Raw genomic sequence first — 26,173 nt, forward strand, 5'->3', positions numbered from 1 at the left:
TAGCACAATACATATTAAAACAAGCTTCCGATAAAAGCCGTTTAATGTGGAAGACAGGCAGTCAAGGTGAAATTATAATGAGTTTAATCAGTTAATTAGTTTTTTATGCCGACACTTTTTTTCGTGGTTAGAAGTGGATTGTTTTTTTTTTACCAATATTATAATCCCCCAAAAAATTAAAGTTTAAAACTGACGGGAAGCCTGATGCGATCTTTTACATGACAGTAAGTTAGAACGATTAGGTGGGTATTTAATATATTTAATACTTTTAGACAGTAAAGTGTAAAGGAGAAGGTGGGGCGTAAAAGACACTCCTCATTTAGCACGCAGGGCTTTTTTTCATGCTTTTCATGCTGAACACTAATAAAAGTGTAGTAGCTGCACTCTGTAATTGTCATATCCTCCTCACTGGATGATAAGGAAGAGAGAGACAGAGAGATAGATGAGTTTATTTATTTTTCATGAAACAAAAGCAACATCTAGGCTTATACATGACAGCAGACTGGGACTGAATGATTTACCATTAACACCCGGGCAGAACCCCCGCATATGCTACCAAACATGGCACTTAAAGAAAAAATATAATAATAAGAACTGCACATATACACAAACACCCATGCATAGTTACTGATGGTAAGCATCTTCTTTAACATGCAAACTGAAATAGGGGTGAAGTTCCCCAGTAAATAAACACTTTGTGGTTCGTAGAATGAAACAAAACCTTCATTGTAATCCACAAAAACTCCAACGTTTGTGAGGTTTTCCTTTGGGCAAATGAAGCAGGTGGTTCTGTGAGGACTGTGCAGACTTTGTCATCTTTTTGCGATCACCCAGGAATCATTTTTGGGGTTTTGTGAGAGGTTCTCCTTACGGCTTGTGCTGGCTTTTATTACACCCAGATGCTCGTGTTGCTAACCTCCACCTCCCAGTAAGATTTCCCATGGATCAGCCTGCTGAGCCCAAGCAGATTGCTGAATTACGTCTAAACCTCTGGAGCTTTCTGCTTCTCTTCTCTGGCTCTCACTTGCTTCTCTGTGCCCGGATCCAGCCTTATATCCACTACAGTTACAACAAAAACAACACATCTGTAAATATAACAATGCCAGGAAACAGGAATCATACCTGCTATGAATACAAATGAGACATGATCAAACTGTTTTTACTTTTTTTTTTTTGGTCCCCCTCTCCAGGCAAGACCTGACCTCCCTTAGGGGGACCAACCTGCCTCCACTCATGCTTGTTGCAAGTGACACACATAATTCTGTTTAAACAAACTCCATGACAACAATGATGCAAACAAATAAATGTAAACGAAAGGATTCATCCTTCTGAGAATAATAAGAAAGAAGGAAAAAGAGGATGAGGAGAACAAAGCAACAACAGTAGTGACGGGGCACTGTTTAAAAAAGCTTTAAGTTTGGAGTTGCAGTCACAGCACCGCTTGTTAAATGCTATAATAATATTTCATGGTCTTCAGCTACCTACTTGTTAGCTTTCACAGCTAAAAACAACCAAACCAAAACACAGTTACCTAGCTGCTAACACAAACCACAACTGCTCTTTCATATTAAAAGCATCAGAAAATGTTAAAAAGGATTTTATTTTGAAACAATAAGACATGTTTGAGACTTGAGTTTCCACGTTTCCAACAAATCAGCTGCTAATCGAGCACTGGCTGCAGTTCTAAAACTCAGGACTAAAAGCTTGAGGAAAAATCTGAAACAGATATTTTAAATATGAAATGTGTGCCGTACCTTTGAGTGGTTTCGATCCTTCATGTCTGGGTCTTTCTCTTTTTGATGATCTTTAGTTTCCCTGGCTGAAAGCTTCTGGATAAGCAGCTTCACCTGAAAGATAGTAGGCACTCAAGTATCCATCGAATTATCACCCAACCATGGACTTTGTGGTAGAGGTGGGTGGATCCAACTAAATATCGATGGTATGGATACCAACGGTGGTATTGGTATCGGATCAATACTTGTGTGATAGGATTGTTACTTTGTTACTAATAGTGTTGAATTTTTTTTTTTCTTGGAAATGAAAAAAACCCTTGAACATGCAGTATGAAACATGTCTGAACCTTTTTGTGTTGACTACACATCTGTTTTATTGTTAGCTTACAGCACAGCGACCAGAAGTCCTTTAGAGACAGACTCGTTTACGGGTCCATGTCTCCAAAATAATCCAGTTTCAGAACACATGAAAACCCAAAAGGTGTGTTTTGTTAACTCATTATTGTACAAAATAAAAATCACAATGATTTAGTGTCCAGTAAAATGTGTTCACAATGTTTCAATTAGTGATGATCAAGCTCATAAATCATGAGACACTGCTCTCTCCTACATAAGCTGCCTTTATAGGTTGAAAGCATCAGTATTGGCAGTACTAGTATTGTATTGGATCAATAGCAAAATTTGTGTTATTACAAAGCACTACTTTCTGATCGGTGTCCAAATGTAGTCCCAGACGTGTTCTGGTCTTATAGAATTGGGGAGTTGGAAGAGCTACAACAAAAGTCCAGTTTACTTTCTAGCAGCTGCTTAACAGACGGTCATTTTGTCTTTTGATAAAAAAAGGTCAAAGTCAGGAGTAAAGATGATAAAACAACATCTTCTTTCCCACTTATGCCACATCAGGTCAGCCGAAGGAGAACATGAAAGCTTCACACAGAAAGTGTAAAACTAGAAAACATGTGCTAACCCCGGCACAGTTGTGCTATCTCAACATGACTTTTAGTTCTTTTTTTAAACTTCTTGGTCAGATTGTGGTGAAGTCAGCGCAAAACGATAGAGGAAACAGAATTTGTTAAAAACTAAGATTCACCCTCTTTGGTGGTTGCATAACCCAAAAAGGGAATATATGTTTCTGTTTTCACTCATACCAAGAATATCATCAGAAGAAAAACCAACACTTCCTGCTTTAGCAGCATTTCCTCCTTCACGCCTCTACAGCCTCTACAGTACATACCACATTATGCTCTCTGCTTTCTAAATGACATCGACTGTGGTTTACCCCGTTTGCAGGTTTCTGTTCTTCTCTCCGTTTCTCTTTTAGTCCGATTGTTTTCTCCTGTGTTGTATTGGCTGAAAACATCCGGGCCAGATCCTTCACCTAAAATGCAGCAAGCAATAAGAACTGAAAACAATCAAGCAAAGAAAACAGATAAAACCTCTCCTGTAGTAAAGAAACACTCAGGTGCAGCAGCTGCAGTGAAACAAGCTGTCAGGTCTGGCTGAACGAGTGTCAGATGTTTTTCGTGCACAGGAAGTCGTACCTTCAAACCAGAGGAGAAATCTGAGAGTGGTGCATTTTCACACGCTGTAGAAAAAGATGATAGTAATCATCAGCCATGTTTTTTATTGTATTTTTCTCAATTTTACATATAAACATTCTCATATTGTGACTTACATAATTTGGGATCCTTCTCCGCTGTTAGTGATGCTTTCGCTGCTGCAGAATTGATTTCAATGGGATCGCTTTTTGAATCTGTCACCATCTGTCAGAAAAGGTGGATAATAGTTTATAACGCATGAAGAATTTCAACACAGCTCCCTGTATTTGTCTCCTGTGATATATTGCAAACATATATGATATATGTTTGCTTCATGATGGATTCATCTAGCTCATGCTTTTCTGTGAAACGTGCTCGCAGAGGGGCACGGTTCTGGCTCAACTGCAGGAGGAGGAGTGGTGCAGTGCGGTGCAGAGAGTAGGTGGAGTATTTGGGACACTGGCTGTGCATTCCCTAATTAACCTGTGCTTATTAGGCAGTTTGCCCAGACCTGGAGATGGACACATGCCCACACTTCTGTGCTGTAGCTGATCTGCATACTTGACAGTGAGAAGCAAGAGCCACTGCTTTGAGAGAGAGAGCACCCTGAGGCCGGGCGCATCGAGAGTAGCGACTCTTTCCTGTTATAAATGTGTGTGTTCTGTAAATAAAGAGTGCGTGCCTGATGATGCTGCATCGACACGGACACAAGGTCTTGAACTACAGAAAGAAAAACAATGAACTCCAACATAAAAACTTTAAATGTAATATTTTGCTCAACCAGCAGCTTGAAGCTAAAACAGGATCCACTCATGAGTTATTTGGGTACTTCAGGCTGGATCAAAGAGCTAAATGACTTTTCCACTGATGGAGGAAAGGCAACAGATCACTCGCCCTGCACCTGTGTGGGTTTCTGCTCTTCCCCGTGCTCCTCCTTTGCTTTGGCTGCTGTTTCCTGGGCAGAAATGACTGAAAACCTTTGAGCCAGCAGTTTCACCTGAAAGATAATGAACATATTAGAAAGCCGTGATTCATTAAATGGTGTTTGGGGTGGGGGGTCATCGTAGACATGATTAAAGATTCTATATTTTGTGTATTTTAGCCTTCAGGCTCGAGCACAGGTGTTGGTCCGTGATCATGATCATGTCCCATGTTTTACATATTTGGCTCCTCCCATTAACGTATGTGTGGGTTTGTGTTGACTGTTGAGACAGGTGGAGACTGCTGATTGGCTGCTTTGAGTGCGTATTTGATGACTGGATGGACAGCAGCCTCTCAACCTCCAGCTGGCAGCCAGCAGAGAGCCAGCTGTTAACTGGGATCTTGAAATGTGAGGACTGAGCAGCAGTGAGGAATTGATTTGAGAGCCGAGAAGCTGAGAGAACATTCTGAATTCTGTTTTCAGCTAAGTGCATTTTGGAAATAATGAATTGTAAATAAATAAATTGCTGTACATATTGAGCACCTCAAATCCTTTTTTTGCTCCTTTTCCCCCAGTTGGAAACCGAGGTTAAAGGACTGTCAGCACTGCTCTTTGCGTGAAAATTGTAAAAAATAAATTGCAGAAAAGGTTCTGGTAGCATAATTCACAGACCTGTCTGTAGTTATAAAATAAAAAGTGTAAAATATATGACCTCCTTCACGTTTTCCAAAAACATCCAGTGGGCCAGATTGAAGTCTTTGCCAGGCCCATACAGGACCCTGGCCCTTATGTTTGACAGCCCTGTTCTAGGTTATCCCTAACTTGGGGATGTACTACAGGATATAAGAGGGCATTCTACCTGAGATGGTTTTTGGTTGGCTCCGTGTTTCTCCTTTGTTGAAATCAGCGTTTCCTTGGCTGAAAACATGCGGGCGAGTTCCTTCACCTGAAAAAACATCCATAGCGACAACCAAACTCAAGCATTCCCATCAGAACGCTCTGCAGTGTCACAACTGTGAGTGAGAGATATGCAAGACTCTGTACCTTCACACCAGTGGAGAGTTCAGCCTCTGCAGCGTGATCCACTGCAAACACAAACACAACAGCTACATCATTGAGCATGAATGCATTAGCCTGAAATCATAGAGGGGCACCTCAGTGTCAACTATATATATGTTTAATTTTCTGTAATAAGCTAGGATATTTCTTAAGTAGAGCTATTTTGTTATATGTTGTAATATTTCATTTAGTTGAGTTAGTTACTCTTACTGTCTTGGGGCACATCATTTCCTGTGGGATTAATAAAGTATTCTGATTCTGAATGTTTATCGACTGAACCATACGATCACATACACTGTGTTGGATTGTCCTTCGGTGAGACGTCCGCTGCTGCAGGACTTGTTTGTGTGTTTGCACTCATTACATCTGAAACGTTCTGTCAAAAAACGAGAGGATCGCTGTTAAAATTTGAGACATTTCAGAGTACAAACTGCATCTCAAACATTTGTAAGATGTTTTCAACGACAATGCTTAAAAAGTCTTAGATTAAAAGTGCAAATGTAGCTAAACTAATTAGATTAATTCTGATCAGGTGCCGTTGGTGACTACATGCTACAGCTTCCTGTTTACCTCTGGTCTGCAGGCTCTGACTTCACAGTTCTTCCCCTCTGTCATCTGAAGTTTTGGCTGTAATTCAGCTTTGAACCTCTCCAGCCTTTCCTTGAATAAAGCCGAATGCTTCTTCTTCGGCGGGACCGGAGGTGGTGCTGTCGGGTGGTCTCTGGCTGATTTGCTTGCCTGGAGGTTTAAAATTGAAACATTTGCTGTAACATTCAAAACAACCAGAAATAAAGTGAATGAATAAAATAATGTTCCTAGTATACGTCACAAGAGGCTCAATTTTATAAAAGAAAGGACTACACTGGCTTAAAAATATGCATAAAGCTCATTCATCACTTAAAGGGGGAGCTACTTTTTTTGTTACAGTGGTGGATGTTCATTGTAGATACGGTCGAATTTTCTGGCAATTCATATTTCAGGCCTTAACGGGTTAAAGGTCATCAGTCTAATGTGTTAAATTGCAGTACCTGTGAAAATGTTTGATTCTGTGTGTGATTTTCCTCAGCTTGGCCTGCTGGTGCTGGGTTTGTGGTTGCTGGACTCATCATCTGCAAGATGTTATGCACTGTAATGCAAATGTTGACTGCTAATGACTATGATTTGACTAAATGCCTGAACAAAGGTCGGCCTCGTACAGTCTATTCAATACCTGTCTCTGATCCTTCGTCTCTTTCTTTTCTAGCAGCTCTGCTGTTTCCGGTTCTCGAGTACTTGGAGGTTCTCCGACAGATCTTCTAACCTGAAACATTTTTAGAGAAACACATGTTATTCTTGTTTTACCAAAACACTGCTTCATGACACCAAACTCTGGTGGTTTGTTACACAAGCTGAAACATTTTTTTGAGAAAGTCACAGGACTCTACCTTCAAACCTGTGGAGAATTCCTGCTGCTGGTCACTGGTGGCTCTTTGGAAAGATGGTTGTGAGGTTGGGGGTGCTGTGAGGAAAAAAGGATTGCTTTAATGTTTTTTTTCCCAGACAAATTTTTTAAAAATAATTTTTTAAAATTTTTTAAAAATAATTTGTCTTGAATAAACTTTATTTCTTTGGTCACACATACGTGATTTTGGCTTCTCCTTGATTTTGGCTGCTGGTGTTGCATAGTCTGTAGATGGGTCAATGTTTATATATCCTGTCATTGCACTACTGTCTACTGCCTAAGAGAGACAAAACGTTTCTTAAACTGAAGAAACATGTGTAAAACCTAAAGTCCTAAGGTCTAAAACAGTGACATACATGTGATAATGGTTGTTGCTTTATTTGTTCCTCCTTAGATTGGATTACATTTCCTGGGTATGGTGGTGCTGAAGGCTCCCTGGCAGGTGCAGTCACCTGTAAAATATGGATTCCATTTACATGCTGCTGTTTACTAATTTTAAAGTACTATGAATGGATCCATTGTACCTGTGGAAGGGTGGGGAACTCGTAAAGTTGATGGTCTGACTTTGAGTTATTGGCTCTTTGGGTGGAGCGTTGTGCAGAAGCTGCTGTAAAAAGATCATAGTTCCAGCTTTCGCTTCTATTCAAAGTCATACTCTTAGATCGTAGCTCTGTACACACCTGATTCGTATTCATCCTCTCTGAACGTTGCTGCAGAGCTGTTACTGCTGCTTGTCTTTGCTGGTCCTGGTGAATTCTGTCAGGTTAAAATGAAACTATTTGAAAACTAGCTGCCGTTATTGAAGACTTTTTACTATAGAATGAATGAAAAAACAACAGCCACGCTAACTGCTCATTGATGCTGTCAAAGAGTAGACTAAGATGGGCTACATGCATGTTAATTATGATGATCATGATGCCAGCTTGGCTAACATTTGCTGCTTAGCATTAAAGACAAAGTACATGAGGATGATGTGATTAGTTGGTTTGGTGCTGGACAGTCCTTCACCAAACTCTTCCTCTGAGGGATGTTCTGCAGTCAGTAACTGTACTATAAATGTGAGATGCTAAAGATTAAATACTAAAACAAAGGTTCTGCTTCAAGCAGCCCGTCTGGTACCTGTGTTTGATCCTTCCTCTCTTGATTTTTGAGCATCACTGCTGCTTCCAGGGGAACCTGAAACATAGAAAAAGAAAACACAGCTTCTTCCTCTTTTTCAAACCACAGCGCTACGTGATACCAAACTCTGCTGTTTTAGCGCACAAGCTGGAACACTTAGAGAAAATCACAGTACTCTACCTCCTGCTGCTGACCGCTGGTGGCTCTTTGGAAAGATGGTTGTGGGGTTGCTAGTGCTATAATAAAAAGGAGGGTTTTTTCAGACAGGTTAAAAAAAAACATCTTCTTTTGTATACATTTTGTTAATTTCTTTGTTTATACATACGTGACTTGGGCTCCTCCTTGATTTTGGTTGTTGTTGTTGGATAGTCTGCACAGCAGTCAATGCTCAGATATCCTGCCACTTCTCTACTGTCTTCTGTCTAAGAGAGACAAAAAGTTACTTAAACTGGAAAAAACAAAATACAATAACCTTAAAATCTAAAAAAGTGAGGCACCTGTGAAAATGTTTGCTGCTTCACTTTTTTCTTCTTAGGCCTGACTATGTTTCCTGGGTATGATGGTGCTGAAGGCTGCCTGGCAGGTCTGTTCATCTGAAAAATATTGATTCCACTGACATATTTAATCACTTTAAAGTTATTTGAGCAGATATTTCCATCCTGAATCTAAATAGCAAAATACAATTTAAAAAAAAAAGGCAATGCTAAATCTTAAACTGTATTACCTGCTTTTCCCGGTGTTTTACCGTAGCTGGGACTGATTATGTGGTTGTTTAAAGAAGTCAAGGATAACTAAAACACAAAAGCTACACTTCAAACAATCTGTTTTGTACCTGTGTTTGCTCCCTGCTGTCTTTTTTCATAGGCAGTACCTGACATACAGAAAACACTTTAATTCCAGTGATATTGCACTTTAAAAAAAGCGTCAGCAGTAAACTTTGGTGGTTTGTCACATGCTTAAGCATTATTTAGCAAAAAACCACAGTACCTCTAAACCAGGGGGGAACTCCTGCAGCAGGCGACGGCTGGCTCTGTGGAAAGATGGCTGTGGAGTTGTGTGAAGTGCTGTAATTAAGAGCAGATGATTTTTTATCACACTTTTTTAATCTATTCTTAATGATTTGAACAAAGCTTGTCTTGAATAAACTGTAACACTTAATTCTTTGTTTGTTTGTACTTACGTGATTTGGGCTCCTGCTTGATTTTGGTTGCTGTTGTTGCATAGTCTCTACAGAGGTCAACACTCAGGTATTCTACCATCGTGCTGCTGTTTTCTATCTAAAAGATAGAAAACAGTTCTTCGTTTAAACTTTCTTTTAAAGTTTAAAAGAAAAATATCTTAACTTGTAAAAACAAAAAGGTACCTGTGATAATGTTTTCTGCTTTACTTTTTTCTCCTTAGGCCTGACTACATTTCCTGGGTATGGTGGTGCTGAAGGCTCCCTGGCAGGCCTGCTCACCTAAAAAGTATTGATTACATTTATATGTTACTGTTTACTCACTTTAAAATTGGCCGACTATTAACTCTAACTATCATTATTAAAGATAACTGTAGTACCTGTGGAAGGGTGGAGTGTTCCTGCAGCTGATGCTGCGACTTTCTGGCTCTTTGGGAGTAGTGCTGTGTATATGCAGAAGCTGCTGTAAGTAAGAACACAGCTCCATGTTAGCCTCCACATTTTGTTGTATGAGAATCATGTTTTTACTAAATTCTAACTGCGTACATACTCAGTTTGTATTCTTCCTTGAATATGGCCGTTGCTCCAGAGTTGGCATAGCCGTACACGCTTGGTGACTCTGGAAAATTCTGTCAGGTTGACGGATAAAGTTGAGAAAAAGTTGATATGTAATGAAAACACTAACATGGAAGTTTTTGTACAGTGATCAAAAGTAACACAGCCAGCTAGGAGCATTTAGGGGGATCTGCAAGTTACTACACTTTCGGTGACCTTGATTATCAAAATGTTGGGGTCGTCTGTTCACCACGTGATTTAACGAAACATCAAGCAGCTAAAGTCATTAAGTCATCCTTTACTTTTATAAATTATTTTTTTGTTATTTTTCATTCTGAAAAAAAGAAAAGGTGGTGGTGGTGGACAAAGCTTAAAGTGCTTCCTGTCACTCATTTATTGGCCTAAAAAGCAAACTCATACCTCCTCCTTTACAGTCGCCTTCTTAGCTGGTTTCCAGTATTCCGTGTCCTCCTCCCACTGATTTTTGCATTTGTACTGCTCCTTTTGGGGGATCCTCACTCCCTTTGGTGTGCATCCCATCTTCCCCTGGTGAATTCTTAAACCCTGGTAAGTCGTAACTTTATTCCATCCGCAGTGACAAACCTGGAGGCTCAGGTTTGAATATTCTGTTGTTTCTGTTTGTCACATAATTCAAGAGTCAAATGAAGATTTTAAATAGTCTTAAGCAAAAATAGAAATTTATAGCAATGAAAATGATTTTTTTTAACAAATTCCGGTTTGGTTTGCTTTAATCTGCTGATACCTGAGGCATAATATACGTCCCACGGCATTCCTGAGGAAAACGAAAGGTGACCTTCCGTGTTTTTATGGTAGGTGCCAGGTTATGGAGGAAATCCAGGAGAATGACGCTCCCTCAGTAATAGACGTTTAAACCATGTATTCCAGCCCTAACCCTAACCACAACTTTACTGATGTTAGATAGTGTTAGATAGTAAAATAAAGGTACATGTGTAGATTCATTCCAAACAGTTCTCATGTTTCCTCATTTTTCTCATGATATAGGGATGTGTTGGGTGCCCGGAAGCGTAATATGATTTGTCACCTAGCGTAAAATGTTACACTTTGGGAGCGAGAACATGTTGGATCAGGTCTTTTCCTATTGGGGTGTTTTTATCAGTTTGAAAGAAAAGTTATAATCTTGAAGTCACACAACATAATATTTAAAAAACAAACAAACCTACCAATCTTGAAAGAGGTGCAGACATCTAGCCTGAGGTCCATTTGAGTTTTTGTGTGTCCCACATAGCTCTGTGTGTAATGCTGTGGAGGGTCTGAAACCCTCACACCCTTCGGGGTGCATCCCATCTTCCCCTGGTGAATTCTCAGGCCCTGGTAAGTTGTCACTTTGGACCATCCGCAGGAGTGACAAACCTGGAGCTCCATTTTTGCTGCGTGTCTGCATTACACACACAACAAAAGACACACAGAGGATTCTGTGTGACTTCCTTTTTTGCTCTCAAAATAACTGTGCTGACTGCACCGAGTGATTCACGAAACACTATCAAGAACGTAAACTTTCTGTGATTGTTATTACAGTGTTCATTTTACCTCAAATGTGAGAACAGTTATCTTTTACCATTTTCTTGTGTTGTGCGCACAAAAACTATGATTTTTTTTTTTCTTTTCAAAATGTGCATTAACATCTGGATCATCATATAAACGTTTAAAAACATCCAAGCTACAACAGCTGCAGCGGCTCAGGTAGCGAAAGTGACAAGCTTCCCTTTATCCACAGCTGCTGCGGGTCCATCTTTTCTACTGTAAGTCGTCACTTCCCTAATATTAGAAAACTAAATTTTTAATTGCTAATATTATTTACCTAACTGGCTTGTGTTGGTTGCAGACCTACTGCATTAAAAGCAGCAGGCTGGCATCAAAAGGCAGCCACTGGGTCGTCTTCCAGGTAACTGTCTGATGATAGACAACAGGAAAGCACCGTAAAACATCAGTTTCATTACTTCCCTTTTCAATTTTGACGTGACTACAGCGAAACCTCTACGTGTGTCTTCTCCATCACCTACTTCTATCATAATTTAAACAAACTAAATAATAATAATAATAACAATAAAGTAGTCAATTCTACTTTTTTTTTAAATTGATTACAATTCCTGGAGTGCGTTAGATATCCATTTGTAGCATCACACCGAAATAAGCTGTGACTTGATGACGTACAGGCTCCTCATTATTTAGGGCACCGTGGATTCCTGATTTTGCTCTCCTCTGTTTTCTATCGTAACAAACAATAGCAAAGATCAGCTGGATAAATCTGCTCTCTGTGTTACTTACAATAGAATCAGGGCGATGGATGCATGTGGTGCCTCTACTGTGCACTCTTCTCTTCCTTTGTCTACCGTTACCTCTGTGCTGACATGATGTTTGGTATGCTTTGTTTTGTGCTTTTACTTTCGTTTCCGGAAAAAAGAAAAAAAAGAAGGAGGAAAAAACCCGCCAACCGCCCCTGATAGATTTGCCCAGACATGATTCAACTGCATATTTTCACGACACACAAACATGGTCACAGCCATGATAAATAAAAAAGGAGAGACAAAGTTATATTTTCAAACAGGGATTTTATTCATTACATGCTGTTTGACATTGCCTGACAACACTGAATGTCATTCATTTATCCTGAAATTTGACTACTTTTCTGGAAGCAAGGCAAAATAAGGAAAGGAAAGCAGTTTGCATTTTTATGTTGTTTTCAGATGATGCATCGCTCTGTACACTGAGGCTTTTAGGAAACCTTGAAACTGTAAAAGTGTACATTTGATATTTGTGTGTACTTTTTTTGGGACAGTGGTGACACAGCTAATTATGGACCTTGACTCGGTTACAAGAACTGTCTGTGCTCTGCTTTAATTATCTCAAGTTCCAGACTGACCTCAGTCACTGCTTTGCCATAAAAAAATACAGACTAGTTTGCAATGTGAAAAACTTCAAAATAAAATTAAACACAATACAAGTCTGTGCTAAAGAACAGCCACAAAACACCCCAAAATAATTAAGTGGGATACATAACTAAAAAACTGGGAATATAATTAAAGTATATGTTTTGAAAGCCCCTTATAACATAAGATTTTATTGCTGATCTTTGTTGCCCATACATTCACTTAAATACAGACTGTTGTTGCTGTTGCAGCTGATCAAGCTAGAGGTAGGTTGTGTTCAAGACTGCAACAAATCATTATAAGTTAATCTTCATTTTCAACTGATCAGCTATCTGTTCATAAACAAATCTAAAGCTAAATCTATTAAATGTTCAGGATTGTTCTAAGAAAAAATAACTTTCTGGATTAAATTGTGTAAGCAATTTAATTGTTTCATCTTTGGATATGTTATCGAATAACCTTTCGTAAAAAAAATACAGAAGTAACTACTAAGCAAAACTGTCACAATGTTGAGTGCGAGTACATGTAGTTTTTAATAGTGTCTGATTCACAAAGTTCTAGGATCCATTTGGTCCTCCAACATGGTGTAAAAAGAAAATCACACACACTCTTCTTACTAACCACAGTATTTTAAGCTTCGTCTAAATTACAGTTAGGTCAAGAGTTTGTGTTCTAGATCAGGTTGTAAGTCTTGACTGGTTCACATGTTGAATAGCAGTGTGAGAACACTGTAGCAGCATTGTTTTGTGTTATGATTCTGATTATCTCAATTAGTAGATTGGACCAAACCAGAGGTTACAAAGACTGCTTTAAAGGCTTTTGAGTAATAAAGCAAATAACGGAGAAAAGATAAACGGTCAGTACTTGCTTTACTATCATTGGTCTGTTAGTAGCTGCTAAACGTAAAGATATATATGAAAAAAAAAAGTCTAAGGTAAATGAAATGCCTGATAATTCCCATTTTCCTGTATCGGAAAAAAGAAAAACAGGAAGGTTGTGGACCAACAAACTTTAGTATATTGTAGTTAAAATGCATTTCTTAAGACTCCATTGGTATCTCTCTACAAATAATCAAAGGCTCAGAGTTTTTCTCTTCTTGTTTCACGTGTGGGCTGAAATATGGGTAAAGCTCAGCTTTGAATGAACACTCAGTGAACGAGTAGATGTGGGACTTAGCCTTCACATCGTAGAAGGAGACGAGATCTTCCTCGTAGTCCACAAACACTCCCACCTTCTCAGGTTTCTCTTTTAGGTGAATACGAACTGGCGGTGCTGTGAGGGCTGCATACTTTTCTTCTTCATAATGTACAATAACCCAGTACCCATTATCTGGGCTGAGTTTGAGCTTCCCTTTGCGGTTTGCACCGCCGGTTTGCTTCAGCACCCCCAAAAATGAATCATAGCACCCTCAGCTCGCCTCTCCCGTACTCTGGCTGTAGCGCCGTTGCTGCCAGAGCGATGGTGGCTGAGACGCAGCGGAGCGGAGGTGTAAGTGCCTGGCTTAAAACAGGACATATTAGCTGCATTTAACCTTCAGTTACGCTTTATATAGTTAGGTAGGAGTCAGACCATGTTTCTTTTTAGCTGAAAAACAGTACACCAGGTAACCTGCAGTGTTGGAAACGTGTTTTCCGACAATGTTTGCTACTCTACAATCCGTCCTGCTCTGTATTAAAATCAGCGACCGTCCTGTTGCTAACATTGAAATGTATATCGGCTATTTAAAATCTAAAATCTAAAACTTTAAATTGTCCGCAGCCTGCTGTTGTTACCACTGTCCTGTTTGAAATGGAATGAGAGAAGTTGGTTATTTTGTCATATGTGCCGATATTAAACCACATTCAGCTAAAAGTGTAAAATCAAATGTTCCGTCAATCAAGAATAATGTTGGATCAGTGTTTCAATATTTATATCTTTTATTAGATGTTCATGTGGTTTGGTTATTTATCTTTTGGTTGAAAGTACACTGGGATAGGACTTTTTTTTTTATTAGTGATCTTAATAGTATTTGTTTTTTCATATTAATGTATTTTTTTAATCTAATTGAATACAATCTATTTAATAATAATAATAATGGATTGCATTTATATAGCGCTTTTCAAGGCACCCAAAGCGCTTTACAATGCCACTATTCAGTCACTCTCACATTCACACACTGGTGGAGGCAGCTACAGTTGTAGCCACAGCTGCCCTGGGGCAGACTGACAGAAGCCAGGCTGCCATATCGCGCCATCGGCCCCTCTGGCCAACACCAGTAGGCGGTAGGTGAAGTGTCTTGCCCAAGGACACAACGGCCAGGACAGAGAGCCCGGGGATCGAACCGGCGACCTTCCGGTTACAGATTCTATTTTTGGAGTGTATTTTTAAATTAAATTGTGTTAAAATGTACAAAACAGTGATGTCATGTTTTGTGACGAGGACCCAGGCACAGAGGGACTTGATGAATTTAAGAATCTTATGATTTAATAAAGAAATTTGCAGACTTGCACAGAGAGGGTAAAATTATGATGACTGATAACGGAGATGAAGACAACAGACGATCAGGGACAGGGAGCAACAGGGGTTTAAATGCACCAAGGAGACAGTCAGAAGGAACTTGGGACAACTGGAGACATTTAGGGATGCAGGGACTGACAGACACGGGGAAGACGTGTCATCATGCTTTGCCTTGTTACCCATATTAGATTCTTGATGAATGTGTGTTGTTGTTATTCAGCCTGGTTCAATGTGCCCCTTTTTAACTTTGAGCACCCGCCCCTTTAAACGTCTCTGCACGGCCCTGTTGTCATGGTAAAAAAAAAAAAGGGGAGAAAAAAGATTCTTCAGTACTGTGCCCAGATGTTTTCACTATGTTCCACTTGGTCAGAAGTTTGGGACAGTTATTGTCCCATCCAAGAGTTTTGGCATTGATACGTGAGCAGAAGAATTACAGAAATTTGTATTTATACAATATCAAAGACGGAGAACACATGAAGTCTCACCCTTAGGGATGGTTACTGGTATCCGGTGCCATGATGGCACCGGTTCTGACATAAACAGTAGTAACCAGACCGAAAAGCAGCGCACATTTTGGTGCTTTATTTCGGTGTTTTTTTTCCTGAGCTGTGATACACTTTAGATTCTAGCCAATTATTTTACGTTTCCGAGGATAGTAGGCGGGACCTGGTACGTACGTTCTGTTAGAGCAGAGCTACAGATTAAACTAAAAAATCAAAATTGTTGAAATTTGGACAATCTTACCTGCTTGATAGACAGGTGAGAAAACTCTGTTTGCACAAAGAAAAACATTAAACTGTTACTGAACACCTGAACAAATAAATTGCTCACCAGTGATGCATTCCCTGCACCAGATCCAGTGCATTTGGTTATTACTGCTTTTTCACAGCAGAGATAATCAAAGGATCGCTGTTTTTCTCATTTTGTTTTGGGTGTGGACCGAAATATGGGAGGATCTCACCACCGAACAAACACTCAGTAAATGAGTAGATGTGAGACTGTGACGTCACATCGTAAAAGGACACGAGACCTTCCTCGTAATCTACAAACACCCCGACTTTCTGAGGTTTTCCTTTAAGTGAAAGGCTCACGGGTGGTGTTGCCAGGGCTAAATAGTTCTGGTCTTCATAATGTACAATAACCCAGTAACCGTTGTCAGGATTGATCGAGAGATTCCCCTTGCGGTTTGCGTAACGTCTTGCCACACCCAGATCCCACCCGGTCTTGTTCCTGACCTTCACCTCCCAGTATGCCCTGCCAGAGGACAGCCTGTTGAGCCCCAGGACACTTCCAAATACATCAAACCTCTGCGGAGAATCAGGATATTTCAACGTCTTTCCACCATCTCTCACTCTTTTCCCATTATCAAAAATTTCAAGGCTTTGGTGTGCAGTAGTTGGGTCCAACTTCACATCCACTGCAGTCAAAAGAATACAAGTGTGTGTTTTTTTTTTTTGTCCATTCACAATGAAGTTGTAGAACAATCACCATGTTCTTCTATTTAAATACTGTTTTTATTTTGACATACATACCTGCAAATGTAGAAATCCTCTTGAATTCTGTGGAAGCAGCAATCGGAGTAAGATGCAGTATATCAAGTATAGATTTTAACACAAGTCATGACGAATTAAAGGACTCACCAATGGGTGAGAGTTTATCCAGTTCCTCGCGAATTTGCTTCATCATGGTTGAAGTTGTAGCTGTCAGTGTGCCGATGGAGAGTGAAGTGTCAACATGGTCATTTATCCCATTAGATTCCTTCAGGACTCTTAGAGGAGAAACCTGTTTGTGTGTGTGCAGACACCATGAAATTTATTGATTTTAGTGAAGCAGAACTGACACGGCACATAAATTAAATGTTTCCTCTTTTAAGTGCTTTTATGCTCCAGTATTTTTAAAAAGCAGAAGACGGACTTCAGGACCTTGTGGCTCACCTCCAAGTCTGGGTTTTTGATTGACTCATCAATGACCTTTTCGAGCACATCAATTTCTCTCTGAAGCTTCTGGAGGAGATCCTGAGTGTCTCTTTTTACTTTCCGTCTCCTAGAGTGTGCACAAGACAGCCTATTTTATTAAAAATGTACTGCACCATAGCAACATAAAGGATCTCCGTGGTGATGTTAAGCTGTTCATCACTGATAAACTAAGTGACTAACTGTAACTTAACATCACAGGACCAACCTTTCGTTCAGAGGCTGAATGGCTTTCTGCCGAGCATCATCCACAATATTTATTATGTGGGAGAAGAAATTGTTGACTTCCAGCCACTCTGCATCCAAACTAGCCTGAAAGTCGTCAAACAGAGTGGAGGGTTTTGATCAATAAACAAAAAACAACAACAACAACAACAACAAAAAAACATATGTTACAGTCTTTACCTTGCAGGCTAATTCTGATGATCTGACTTCTGCCATCTTTTGCTCTCTGATATGAATTTGCTGCTCGAAATCAGCTTTCAGTTTTTCATGTTTAGCCTAGAAAGAGGACAAAAGACACGTATAATACTTACAAGTTATAATAAGTTAAAAAAAGAATGTCAGCTCTGTACGTCTGCAACTAGAGTTATGCTCAGATTTGCAGGCAGGAGAGTTTTGTGTTTTTCAGGTTTGCAAGCATTTACAAGATTTTCTGCTTTGAGCTTGTACCAAAAACGATGGCATGTCATCTAACAAGTGTTAACAAGGGTATGTCACTGGACCCTGCAAATGTTAACGTCATGGTGGAGCTAGAAAAAGAGCCCAGTTATTAATCAACCTGGAGAACTGATTAATATTGGATGGAAAATGAAATCTCAGAAACAGCAGTTCCTCTAGTCGCCACTTGAGGCTCGCTCCTAAAGTGATTCAGTCCAAACAGACAGATTGTAGTGTTAAAATGCCCAGCTGAACAGCAACAAAAGACATGTTTACAACCAGGTACAAAACTGTAATAGCTGCCCCCTTCATAATAGCTTTACTGTCAATATATGGCTATATAACCAACCTATGTGAATATTAATAAAGGCCTAAAGTGAGGGATGTGGTGGTTTTGATTGAGCCATATGCAAACACACAGCTGTAGCCGTAGGTATCTCCAAGGCTTTATTTCACAAGCTACAGTGTTTCTGATGTTTTTGCCTTTTGAAGCATTTTCAGCTTTTCTTAGGGTTTAGTGAGACAAATTCCAGTTATTATTACTCTGTTACTAGGCACTAGTAACAGTAACTGTTACTGTAGTAACTGTATTAAAATTGCAGAACCTTTTGTAGATTTTTGGCTTTCTTCTCTTCCTCCAAGGCTATCCCTATAAGACCAATTGCTGCTTGCTGAGCTGCGGTCCTAGGACTCTCCAAGAACTGTGCCACCTATAAGATACAACAAGAGCAACAGAGCACAAGGGTCAAACTTGACCTTAAGCTCGAACAAAGAAAGTCATAGAAAGGTGTTTAGGCAACCTTGGTGCTCATGTCCTCCAAGGCCTAATATATTGTAGTGAAGTTCTGTTCACCAAAATGAAATCTGCTTGAGCTGTTATTGGTTTTTACCATGACAGAAATTTGAAAATGATATCTTGAAAACTAGTTAAGAAACAGACAGACAGACAAATAAACAAATGGAACTGATTACATACTCTTTACCGTCGGAAGAAGAATTAAACTATTGTTTATATAGTTTTACTTTGAAGTCAACAATGAATCTGTTGAACAATGCAGCCAAAAGGCCTGTTAAATTCTTAGCAAATGAGCAAAATGATGTATTTGGCCACTTTGTGCTCTTGTAGAGGAGCTTTATTTTGGCTTGATAAGGTACACTTCAGTATGAGTCCATTTTACATGCATCAGAATGGTGGTTCTTAATAAATATGCAGTACCTGAGCTCTGGAAACATCAAAGTGGGCCAAAGTAGTTTGATGAGAGGATTGAGGAGTCTCATAGACTGTAAAGAAAGAAGACAGGCCCTGCTCACTGTTTTGTGTCTGTTATCAGTTGTAATTGTTTTAAATGTGATGTGGGGGTTGCTATACTGCTAAATTCCATAAATTGCTGAAATACATTACCTCTCATTGTAAACTGGGATGATAAGAGAAGTGTTAGTGAGGATATTTCTCTTGGCCCTACATCAGCACAAACACATTACAATCGATTGCACTCACCAGAACTCTCTATATTGATTTCAGGTTCATTGTGGCTCGGTGGAAAGAACCTGAATCCCTGGTGACCTCTGAAGCATCTACATTTGGTGACACCACAGCGGGAACACTGTGCATTCATGTTGAATAAGTTGGATGTCTGTAACACAATATTGCCAACATATTTGTGAGTGAATCAAAAAAAGCAGTGGATGATTAAATTTACTTTCACAACATCCTTAACTCTATGTCTACCTCTCCCTAAATTTCACCACACCTCTGCACTCCTCTGTTAAGCGGTTTCTTTCATCTGTTTGCTTATGTTTCTTTTCATTTTAATAGTGACAAAACAAAACTTAAATTGAGAGCTTTATCGTTTGGATTTTTTATTTTGTTTTTTGTGACCATAGTAGTCGTGGCACAGACTGCATAGTGGCAGTGTTTAGAACTTTCAGAAAAGTAAGTGTTGTTCCAAATTATTTGAAGTATTGAGCTTTTCCTAACATGAGGAACCAAACTCAAAAAGGGATACTACTGGTACAGTACCCCCAAAAGGTTGATTCTCTTCATCTGGACGTAACTACCTGGATGATTGAACATGCATCAACATACTGGTACAGTAGTTTCATGGGTTTAATAAGGGTTTCAGGTTAAAAATAGCTTTTTTGGTGCAATGCTGTCATAGTTATTAACACTGATGTCTTTATATCAAATATACATATCCACATGAGACAAACAAGATATTTATTTATTTATTTTTCAAGCCAATTGACGTCAGGAAGTTAAATGGAGAGTATTGTCTCAGTAAGATTACATTTTGACAGGTCAGCATCTCAGTGAAATGAAAGTTATTTTTTCAAGAATGACCTGGGCTTAGAGGTGTTAAGACTGAACAACGTGCAACACGATTGATCTAGCATGTCTGTGTACTGTGGGAGGAAATACCCAAGCAGGCACGGGGGGAAAATGCAAGCTCCACACTATCCCCAGCATGAATTCAAATCTAGGAGCATTATAAAGTACAACAACAGTACTATAGATCGATTTGTGTGTGTAACAGTCACTGTGGTTTCTAATCCTAATCAACTTGGTGTAGGAGAAAAATGTATTTATGTGTGGTTATACTGTACATAATGTTTAATAAAAGATAAAGGTAGAAATAAATTGGGTCGTGTCCATAACACAGGGATCTACATAAATTTCATTAGTTTTATTGATGCTACAAGAATAAAACATTTGTGTTATGGTTATATATAAACCATTTATAACCACATATTTATAAACTTAACTTAACTTAAACTATAAATATAAAACTACCTTTTAGTGTTTGACCACGCGTGATTATTGGAAAGTGACATGATCCTTTGCACAGCACAAACACTCACACCCTGAAATCTACTTTGGACTAGAAGGAGTTAAAATGAGTTTATAGGAGTAGTGTTTGCATTTCAGGTTGGATTTGTTTATTCCTGCAATGGAAAGAAAAGCAGTCTAGTGGGAAAATATTGTTTCATGTGTAGCTGAGCACACACCCTGCAACCTGCGGTATAACCATGACAGCTTCCTCATCCCTTATCCTTGTGCCTCGCTATAACGCCTTTCAATTGTGTTCTGTGTCCTGATTGGCTGTATACCACTGTCAATCAATCTCCTCCGTGCAGCGTTTCCTTTACAGTACAGAATGCGTAATGCTCGTCACATTTACATAAATCTTTTCTACTTAGGTTCTAGGGTGTTTAAACAAGAGAGAAAAGTGTGAAAATATTCATGCCCGTCTGACAAAAGGGTTGGATTTGCGGGTCATTAACAGGTTGGATTTGGTTATTCCTGTCATGGAAAGAAAAGCAGTGTAATGAAAAGAAAAAAGTTTCGTGTGTAGCTGAGCACACACCCTGCAACCTGCACTTCACTTTGATAACAATGACAGCTTCCTTATCTTAAAACGATCCGCATATAAATAATTGGAGTTGTGTTGCACAAGTTGGTCTCTATAATTTTGTTTAGCTACACTACAATCTACCTGTTAACTATGAACTTTTTAGATTTTAATTCATACACAAGATGACTTCACAGCATCTACACAAAATGAAAAACATATAAAAACACAATATTATACAAAGGCGTGATATTTTAATATGATCTGGTTTTCTTTCGCTCATACAGGCATGACAGTGAGTGGATTAGTTAGACTGTCAGGCTATTTTTATCATGAAACGTTTCAAAAAGTTCAAAGTAACACCAGCAGCCTACCTGCTCTCCTCCGTATCTCGATGCTGTGCGATCTGTTGCTTTCTCGACACTCTGCTCCTCTCTGGTAAAGATTCAGCGGTTCCAGTTTCGTTTTTTCCCGAAACCATCCGTTTAACCCTTTAAGACCTACCATAGAACCAAGTCCGCCAGAGCTTATATTATATTTTTACCTGCTGTGGAGCCATTTTTGGGAGCATTTCAAGTTGCTATACATCAATACAACCATTATAGCCCAGATTTTAATAATATGTATTCATTAAGTGCATAGTAATTACATAAATTGCAAAAAAGTGCAATAAACTACAAAAAAATTGAAAATCGTTTTTGCTTTTTTAACATATATTTGTAGTTAGAGAAATTTAAGAGTCTTATCCCTCAAAACTGTAATTACAAAACAGTTGCACAAAATAGTTTCCCACCACAGGAAATTTATTTTGAGTGTCTTCATAGTTTTATTTTTGAAATACACCAATTTTTATACACTGCAGGAAAAACAAAAATAAATATTATACTGCAAATTTGCAAAAAAGCAGCATATGCATCAAAATAAACTATTTCCAGCAGTGCAATATGAGTCCTAAGCATCCCAGAAACGACACAGAAAGTCATAAAGTCAAAGATAACTTTTAAAAAGAGCAGTATAGGCCCTGAGGCCCTGATCGCAAAAAAGACTACATTTCCGCGAAAATGACGTCACTTCCGGTTTCGGGCAGGTAATGGCGGAAATCCAAAAGTTCGCGCTGACGTCTATTCCAACGTAGGAAGTGTTTTGAACAGCTGATCAGATCGTGTTTCTGGAATATTATGTTTTTGTTCCTGCAAGCGCTTTTTTATGCAGTTTTTGCAAAGCTTTATGTGGAAGGAAACCGTGACCTAGGACAAGCTGATGGCATCAGATGTAAGTACAACTCCTCCGGTTTCATATGCAAAAAATTTTTTTGCGCTAGCTTCCGTGGTTGCAGTGCTACTGGGATTTAAAAATAGTTACGCATAACAGAGCGTGCCCACTCCGATCGGCTCTAAAGGGTTAAATTCAACTGTAAAGAGTTGCGACACATCATTGCGAAATACTGGAAACGTCATGGAAAAGAAACAAACAAACGCGAAAAAAATGGAACTGCGTTTATTAATTCTTTAAGAAAAACAAGAGAAAACAAACACAAACACAGCTGAGATCCTCCTGTGACTGTACATGGCTGGTCTGTCAGTAAATCGGATACTAACATCTTTTTTTATACTGTAGTGTAAAGGAGAAGGTGTTTACCACACGTGTGGGGCTTTGCGTGAAAAAGACACTCGCGCAAGTCTTTCTTTCATGTTTCATGCTGAACAACACAAAAAGTGTACTGGCTATACTCTGTAATTATCATATCCTCCTGCGCTCGACTAATTGGACGATAAAGAAGACAGAGACAGAGAGAGACAGATGAGTTTATTTATTTCCCATTTCCAGCATGAAACAAAAGCAACATGGAGACTTATGACAGCAGACCGGAGCTGTGTCCCAATCCAGCGGTCTACGTGGACTAGGTAGGCAGGGTATGGCGTTATTTTTGTGCCATGTGAGCTCTGAGCACACGTAAAAAAAAAAAAAAAAAAAAAAAAAACCCAAATAAACCAAACCAAAACAAAATAAACTTTGAGCGCATGTAACAAATACTGGGCTGGGACAAAAAAAAAAATCGGCCCAGTATTTTGACTAGAGACCGACCCACCAGGTATTAAAGCCATAAAGCCTTTAAATGAAAACGAATGCTGTTGTAGTCAAAGGAGCTTGCAAAGAAAAGCGTCTGGACTTCTTTAAGTTGCTTGAAGACGTTTCACCTCACATCCGAGAAGCTTCTTCAGTTCTAAGGTCAAATGGTGGAGAGTCCCAGATATAAACCTAGTGGGAGTAACCCCCCACAGAGGGACAAAAGGACCCCCTAATGATCCTCTAATCGCCTGAGCCAAGGTGTGAAACTGGGTGTGGGTCCCAATCAGCCAGAGTTTCGGGTGAGTTCATTGTGAAATCGCCCCTGCCTTATAGGTACAATGTTGCTGTTGAGGGGTTTCTGCTGCTCCTGCTGCTGATAGTGCTGGAGGGCAGGGCTGTGTTGAGCTGAGATTGTAGACATTAAAAAGTCCATAGGAGAGATGGTGGCTGATTAAACAAGTATCATGAGATAATAACAAAATGCAAAGATTGGTGACAGCACTTGGAACCATAAGGCAACAAAAACTGTGAGAAATAATTTAGGCTCTGCCTGTGAATCACTCTTTGCTTCTCTTCTTCCTTCCATCCCATCATTTCATATATATCTCTCCACTTGCTGTCTATCTGAGAACAAGGCACAACTTGCTATTGCACTAAACTATAATTTAATTATCCACACCTAACAACTCTTGCACTTAATCTATAATAAAATGATGACAGAAAAATGTTATAGCCCTGCCTTTAGTAGCCTCACACAGCTCCTACTGTTTCCTCCTCATGTCCTTACCAGGCATGTCTGGACAATGTTATATCAAGAGTACTAATTAAAAAAAATCCATATACATATGGATATATACGTGCTCTTTGTGAGCTCGTTCCCGGCTCGTAACCAGCGCGTTCTGCCGTCAAGAGCGATCATTGGTTAAATGTGATTATGTGACTGATGCAAGCCAGATCCTTTTATTTAGGAAAACCGTGATTAATAGTTAAATATTATTGTTGAGGACTCTGCACGCCCACACACATAATATATATATATATATATATATATATATATATATATATATATATATATATATATATATATATATAATTTTTCTTTTTTTTTTTTTTTAAAGTTGCCTCAACAAAAGGGCACTTTGGGCACTCATCAGCAGTGTTGGTCAAGTTACTTGAAAAAAGTAATTAATTACTTAATTACTTTTTAAAAACACGATTTACAACCTGAATAGGTGATAAAGTGATAGATCTTTCAGCCCAATTCTACTTTTTCTACATAATCCATCATACAAAATGTAATCAAATGGAAAAGTCTCTTTTTTTAACTTGTTTTATCAGTTTTAATCTTTTAACTTTATGCATCAAGCAAAAATTTAATTATATGCAACATTCTCTGAATTGAATAAATTAGTTTAACATTTAAACCTATTTTCTGCACATTCCAGCACATAGAATAAAATATTTTTTGTGTTTACACTCAGTCTTTCAAATAGATGCAAGTAAAACACAGCAGAAAATAAATAAAGTCAAAGACTCAGCGGTCCTGTTGCTCTATTTTCACCTGTAAAGCAGGACTGCGGTAGGCAAAAAAAAAAAAAAAAAACTGCGGTAGGCAGAGGTTTACCCTGGTGCAGGTGTGCTGTGGTCAGTTGAAGAATCCGCGAGTTTCTCTGTGAGTTTCCCATTACGTGGTAGCTACTCGGTGCTTGCTTGGAAGTTTAGGGTTTTTTTTCGCTGTAAAAATAAGTTTTCTTCCCACGCACGATGGACGCTAATGTTTCTGTCACTTTTTATGGAATCAAACTCAAAGTAAGGTCAGTGCTTCCACGCTTTAAACGCTGCACGCTCATACTCTCTCCCACAATCGATATGCGATCCATTGTTGATCTGCACACAGCTGTTGTCACTAACGGCGCTCGCTTACGTCACTGTCATGAGACATTCTCGCAAAAAAATCACAGTTTTAGTAACGCAGTAACGCAGCGTTCATACGGAAAAGTAACAGTAATCTAATTACCGTTTTTGCAATAGTAATCCCTTACTTTACTCGTTACTTGAAAAAAGTAATCAGATTACAGTAACTCTGTTACTCCGCTCATCAGGGAAGGGGGCGGGTGCTCAAGCCCCTCTAACCCCCCCCCCGCACGTGCCTGAAGCAAAGAAAACAGGTAAGACCTCTCCTGAAGTAAAGACACATTGAGGTGCAGCAGTTGCAGTAAAAAAAATAGGCTGTAAGGTCTGGCTGAACGAGTGCGTGTACAGGAAGTCGTACCTTCAAAACAGAGGAGAAATCCCGCACCGCTGCCTACAACACGGGACTCACGACAGGGGACATGGACCCGTACAAAGCCGCTTCATATAACGTGCGGAGGGCGGTGAAAGAGGCGAAGCAGCGCTACGGGAGGAAACTAGAGTCACAACTCCAACAGAGTGACTCTAGGAGCCTGTGGCGGGGACTAAGGACAATAACGGACTATAAAGCACCAACAACCGGTATGACGAACGCGGCCGTGACTCTGGCAGACGAGCTGAACACTTTCTATGCTCGCTTCGAGGCTGCAGCTAAGGACTCCAACGATGCTAGTGTTAGCGGCGCTAACGGCTGCAGACAGGAAGATACTGCCAGCACCGGAAATGTGCTCGTCATCTGCGAGCATGAAGTAAGGAGAGCCTTCAAGAGAGTGAACACCAGGAAAGCAGCAGGACCAGACGGCATCCCAGGTCGTATCCTCAGAGACTGCGCATACCAGCTAGCTCCTGTGTTCACTGAGATATTCAACATCTCTTTATCTCAGTTGGTGATCCCCACATGCTTCAAAGAGTCCATCATTGTTCCTGTCCCGAAGAAACCCCACCCTGCTTCTCTCAGTGACTATCGCCCTGTAGCCCTCACCTCAGTAGTGATGAAGTGCTTTGAATGACTGGTCAGAGACTTCATCATTTCTTCACTACCAGACACACTGGACCCACTACAGTTCGCTTACCGTCCAAATCGTTCCACAGACGATGCCATCTCTCATCTCCTCCACACATCACTCACTCACTTGGACACTAGAAGGGGGAATTATGTTAAAATGCTCTTCATAGACTACAGCTCTGCATTTAACACCATAATTCCCTCCACACTCACCACCAAGCTGGAGCATCTGGGACTCAGCTCATCTATGTGTC

General features: G+C 39.6%; 2 protein-coding genes across 3 annotated transcripts; both read right to left on the bottom strand.

Annotated features, from left to right (window-relative positions):
* Nucleotides 1-420: 420 nt before the first annotated feature.
* On the bottom strand, nt 421-11,957 carry LOC146579842 (uncharacterized). Of its 2 annotated transcripts, XM_085265364.1 has the most exons (32): nt 11,852-11,939; nt 10,747-10,961; nt 9,965-10,179; nt 9,540-9,618; nt 9,370-9,452; nt 9,176-9,271; nt 8,993-9,089; nt 8,800-8,876; nt 8,645-8,683; nt 8,310-8,405; nt 8,138-8,234; nt 7,993-8,048; nt 7,813-7,869; nt 7,374-7,449; nt 7,218-7,300; nt 7,050-7,145; nt 6,874-6,970; nt 6,677-6,750; nt 6,463-6,552; nt 6,281-6,361; nt 5,823-5,990; nt 5,547-5,628; nt 5,238-5,278; nt 5,053-5,139; nt 4,173-4,268; nt 3,409-3,496; nt 3,275-3,318; nt 3,013-3,111; nt 1,755-1,847; nt 1,312-1,328; nt 1,164-1,238; nt 421-1,059 (listed from the first exon to the last, which is right to left on the bottom strand). In XM_085265364.1, exons 2-31 carry the CDS (start codon nt 10,946-10,948, stop codon nt 1,232-1,234), a joined length of 2,613 nt encoding a protein of 870 aa, XP_085121490.1. In that variant the 5' UTR covers nt 10,949-10,961; nt 11,852-11,939; the 3' UTR covers nt 421-1,059; nt 1,164-1,231. The 2 variants fall into 2 exon arrangements, with proteins under 2 accessions (XP_085121490.1, XP_085121497.1); XM_085265371.1 differs by lacking the exons at nt 1,164-1,238; nt 1,312-1,328 and adding an exon at nt 11,385-11,476 and having other exon boundaries at nt 11,852-11,957.
* Nucleotides 11,958-12,121: 164 nt separating this feature from the next.
* On the bottom strand, nt 12,122-21,345 carry LOC146579843 (zinc finger protein RFP-like). Its single transcript, XM_085265424.1, has 10 exons — nt 21,307-21,345; nt 19,081-19,216; nt 18,799-18,863; nt 18,188-18,292; nt 17,328-17,423; nt 17,131-17,234; nt 16,884-16,992; nt 16,590-16,731; nt 16,482-16,508; nt 12,122-16,366 (listed from the first exon to the last, which is right to left on the bottom strand). The coding sequence occupies exons 2-10, from the start codon at nt 19,196-19,198 to the stop codon at nt 15,822-15,824; spliced, it is 1,311 nt and encodes a 436-aa protein (XP_085121550.1). The 5' UTR covers nt 19,199-19,216; nt 21,307-21,345; the 3' UTR covers nt 12,122-15,821.
* Nucleotides 21,346-26,173: the final 4,828 nt, after the last annotated feature.

Source organism: Mchenga conophoros, linkage group LG3 (assembly GCF_057382185.1).
Source record: "Mchenga conophoros isolate Kocher_MC1m ecotype Shallow Benthic linkage group LG3, M_conophoros_male_GT1.1, whole genome shotgun sequence".
In the NCBI taxonomy this organism is placed as follows: Eukaryota; Metazoa; Chordata; class Actinopteri; order Cichliformes; family Cichlidae; genus Mchenga; species Mchenga conophoros.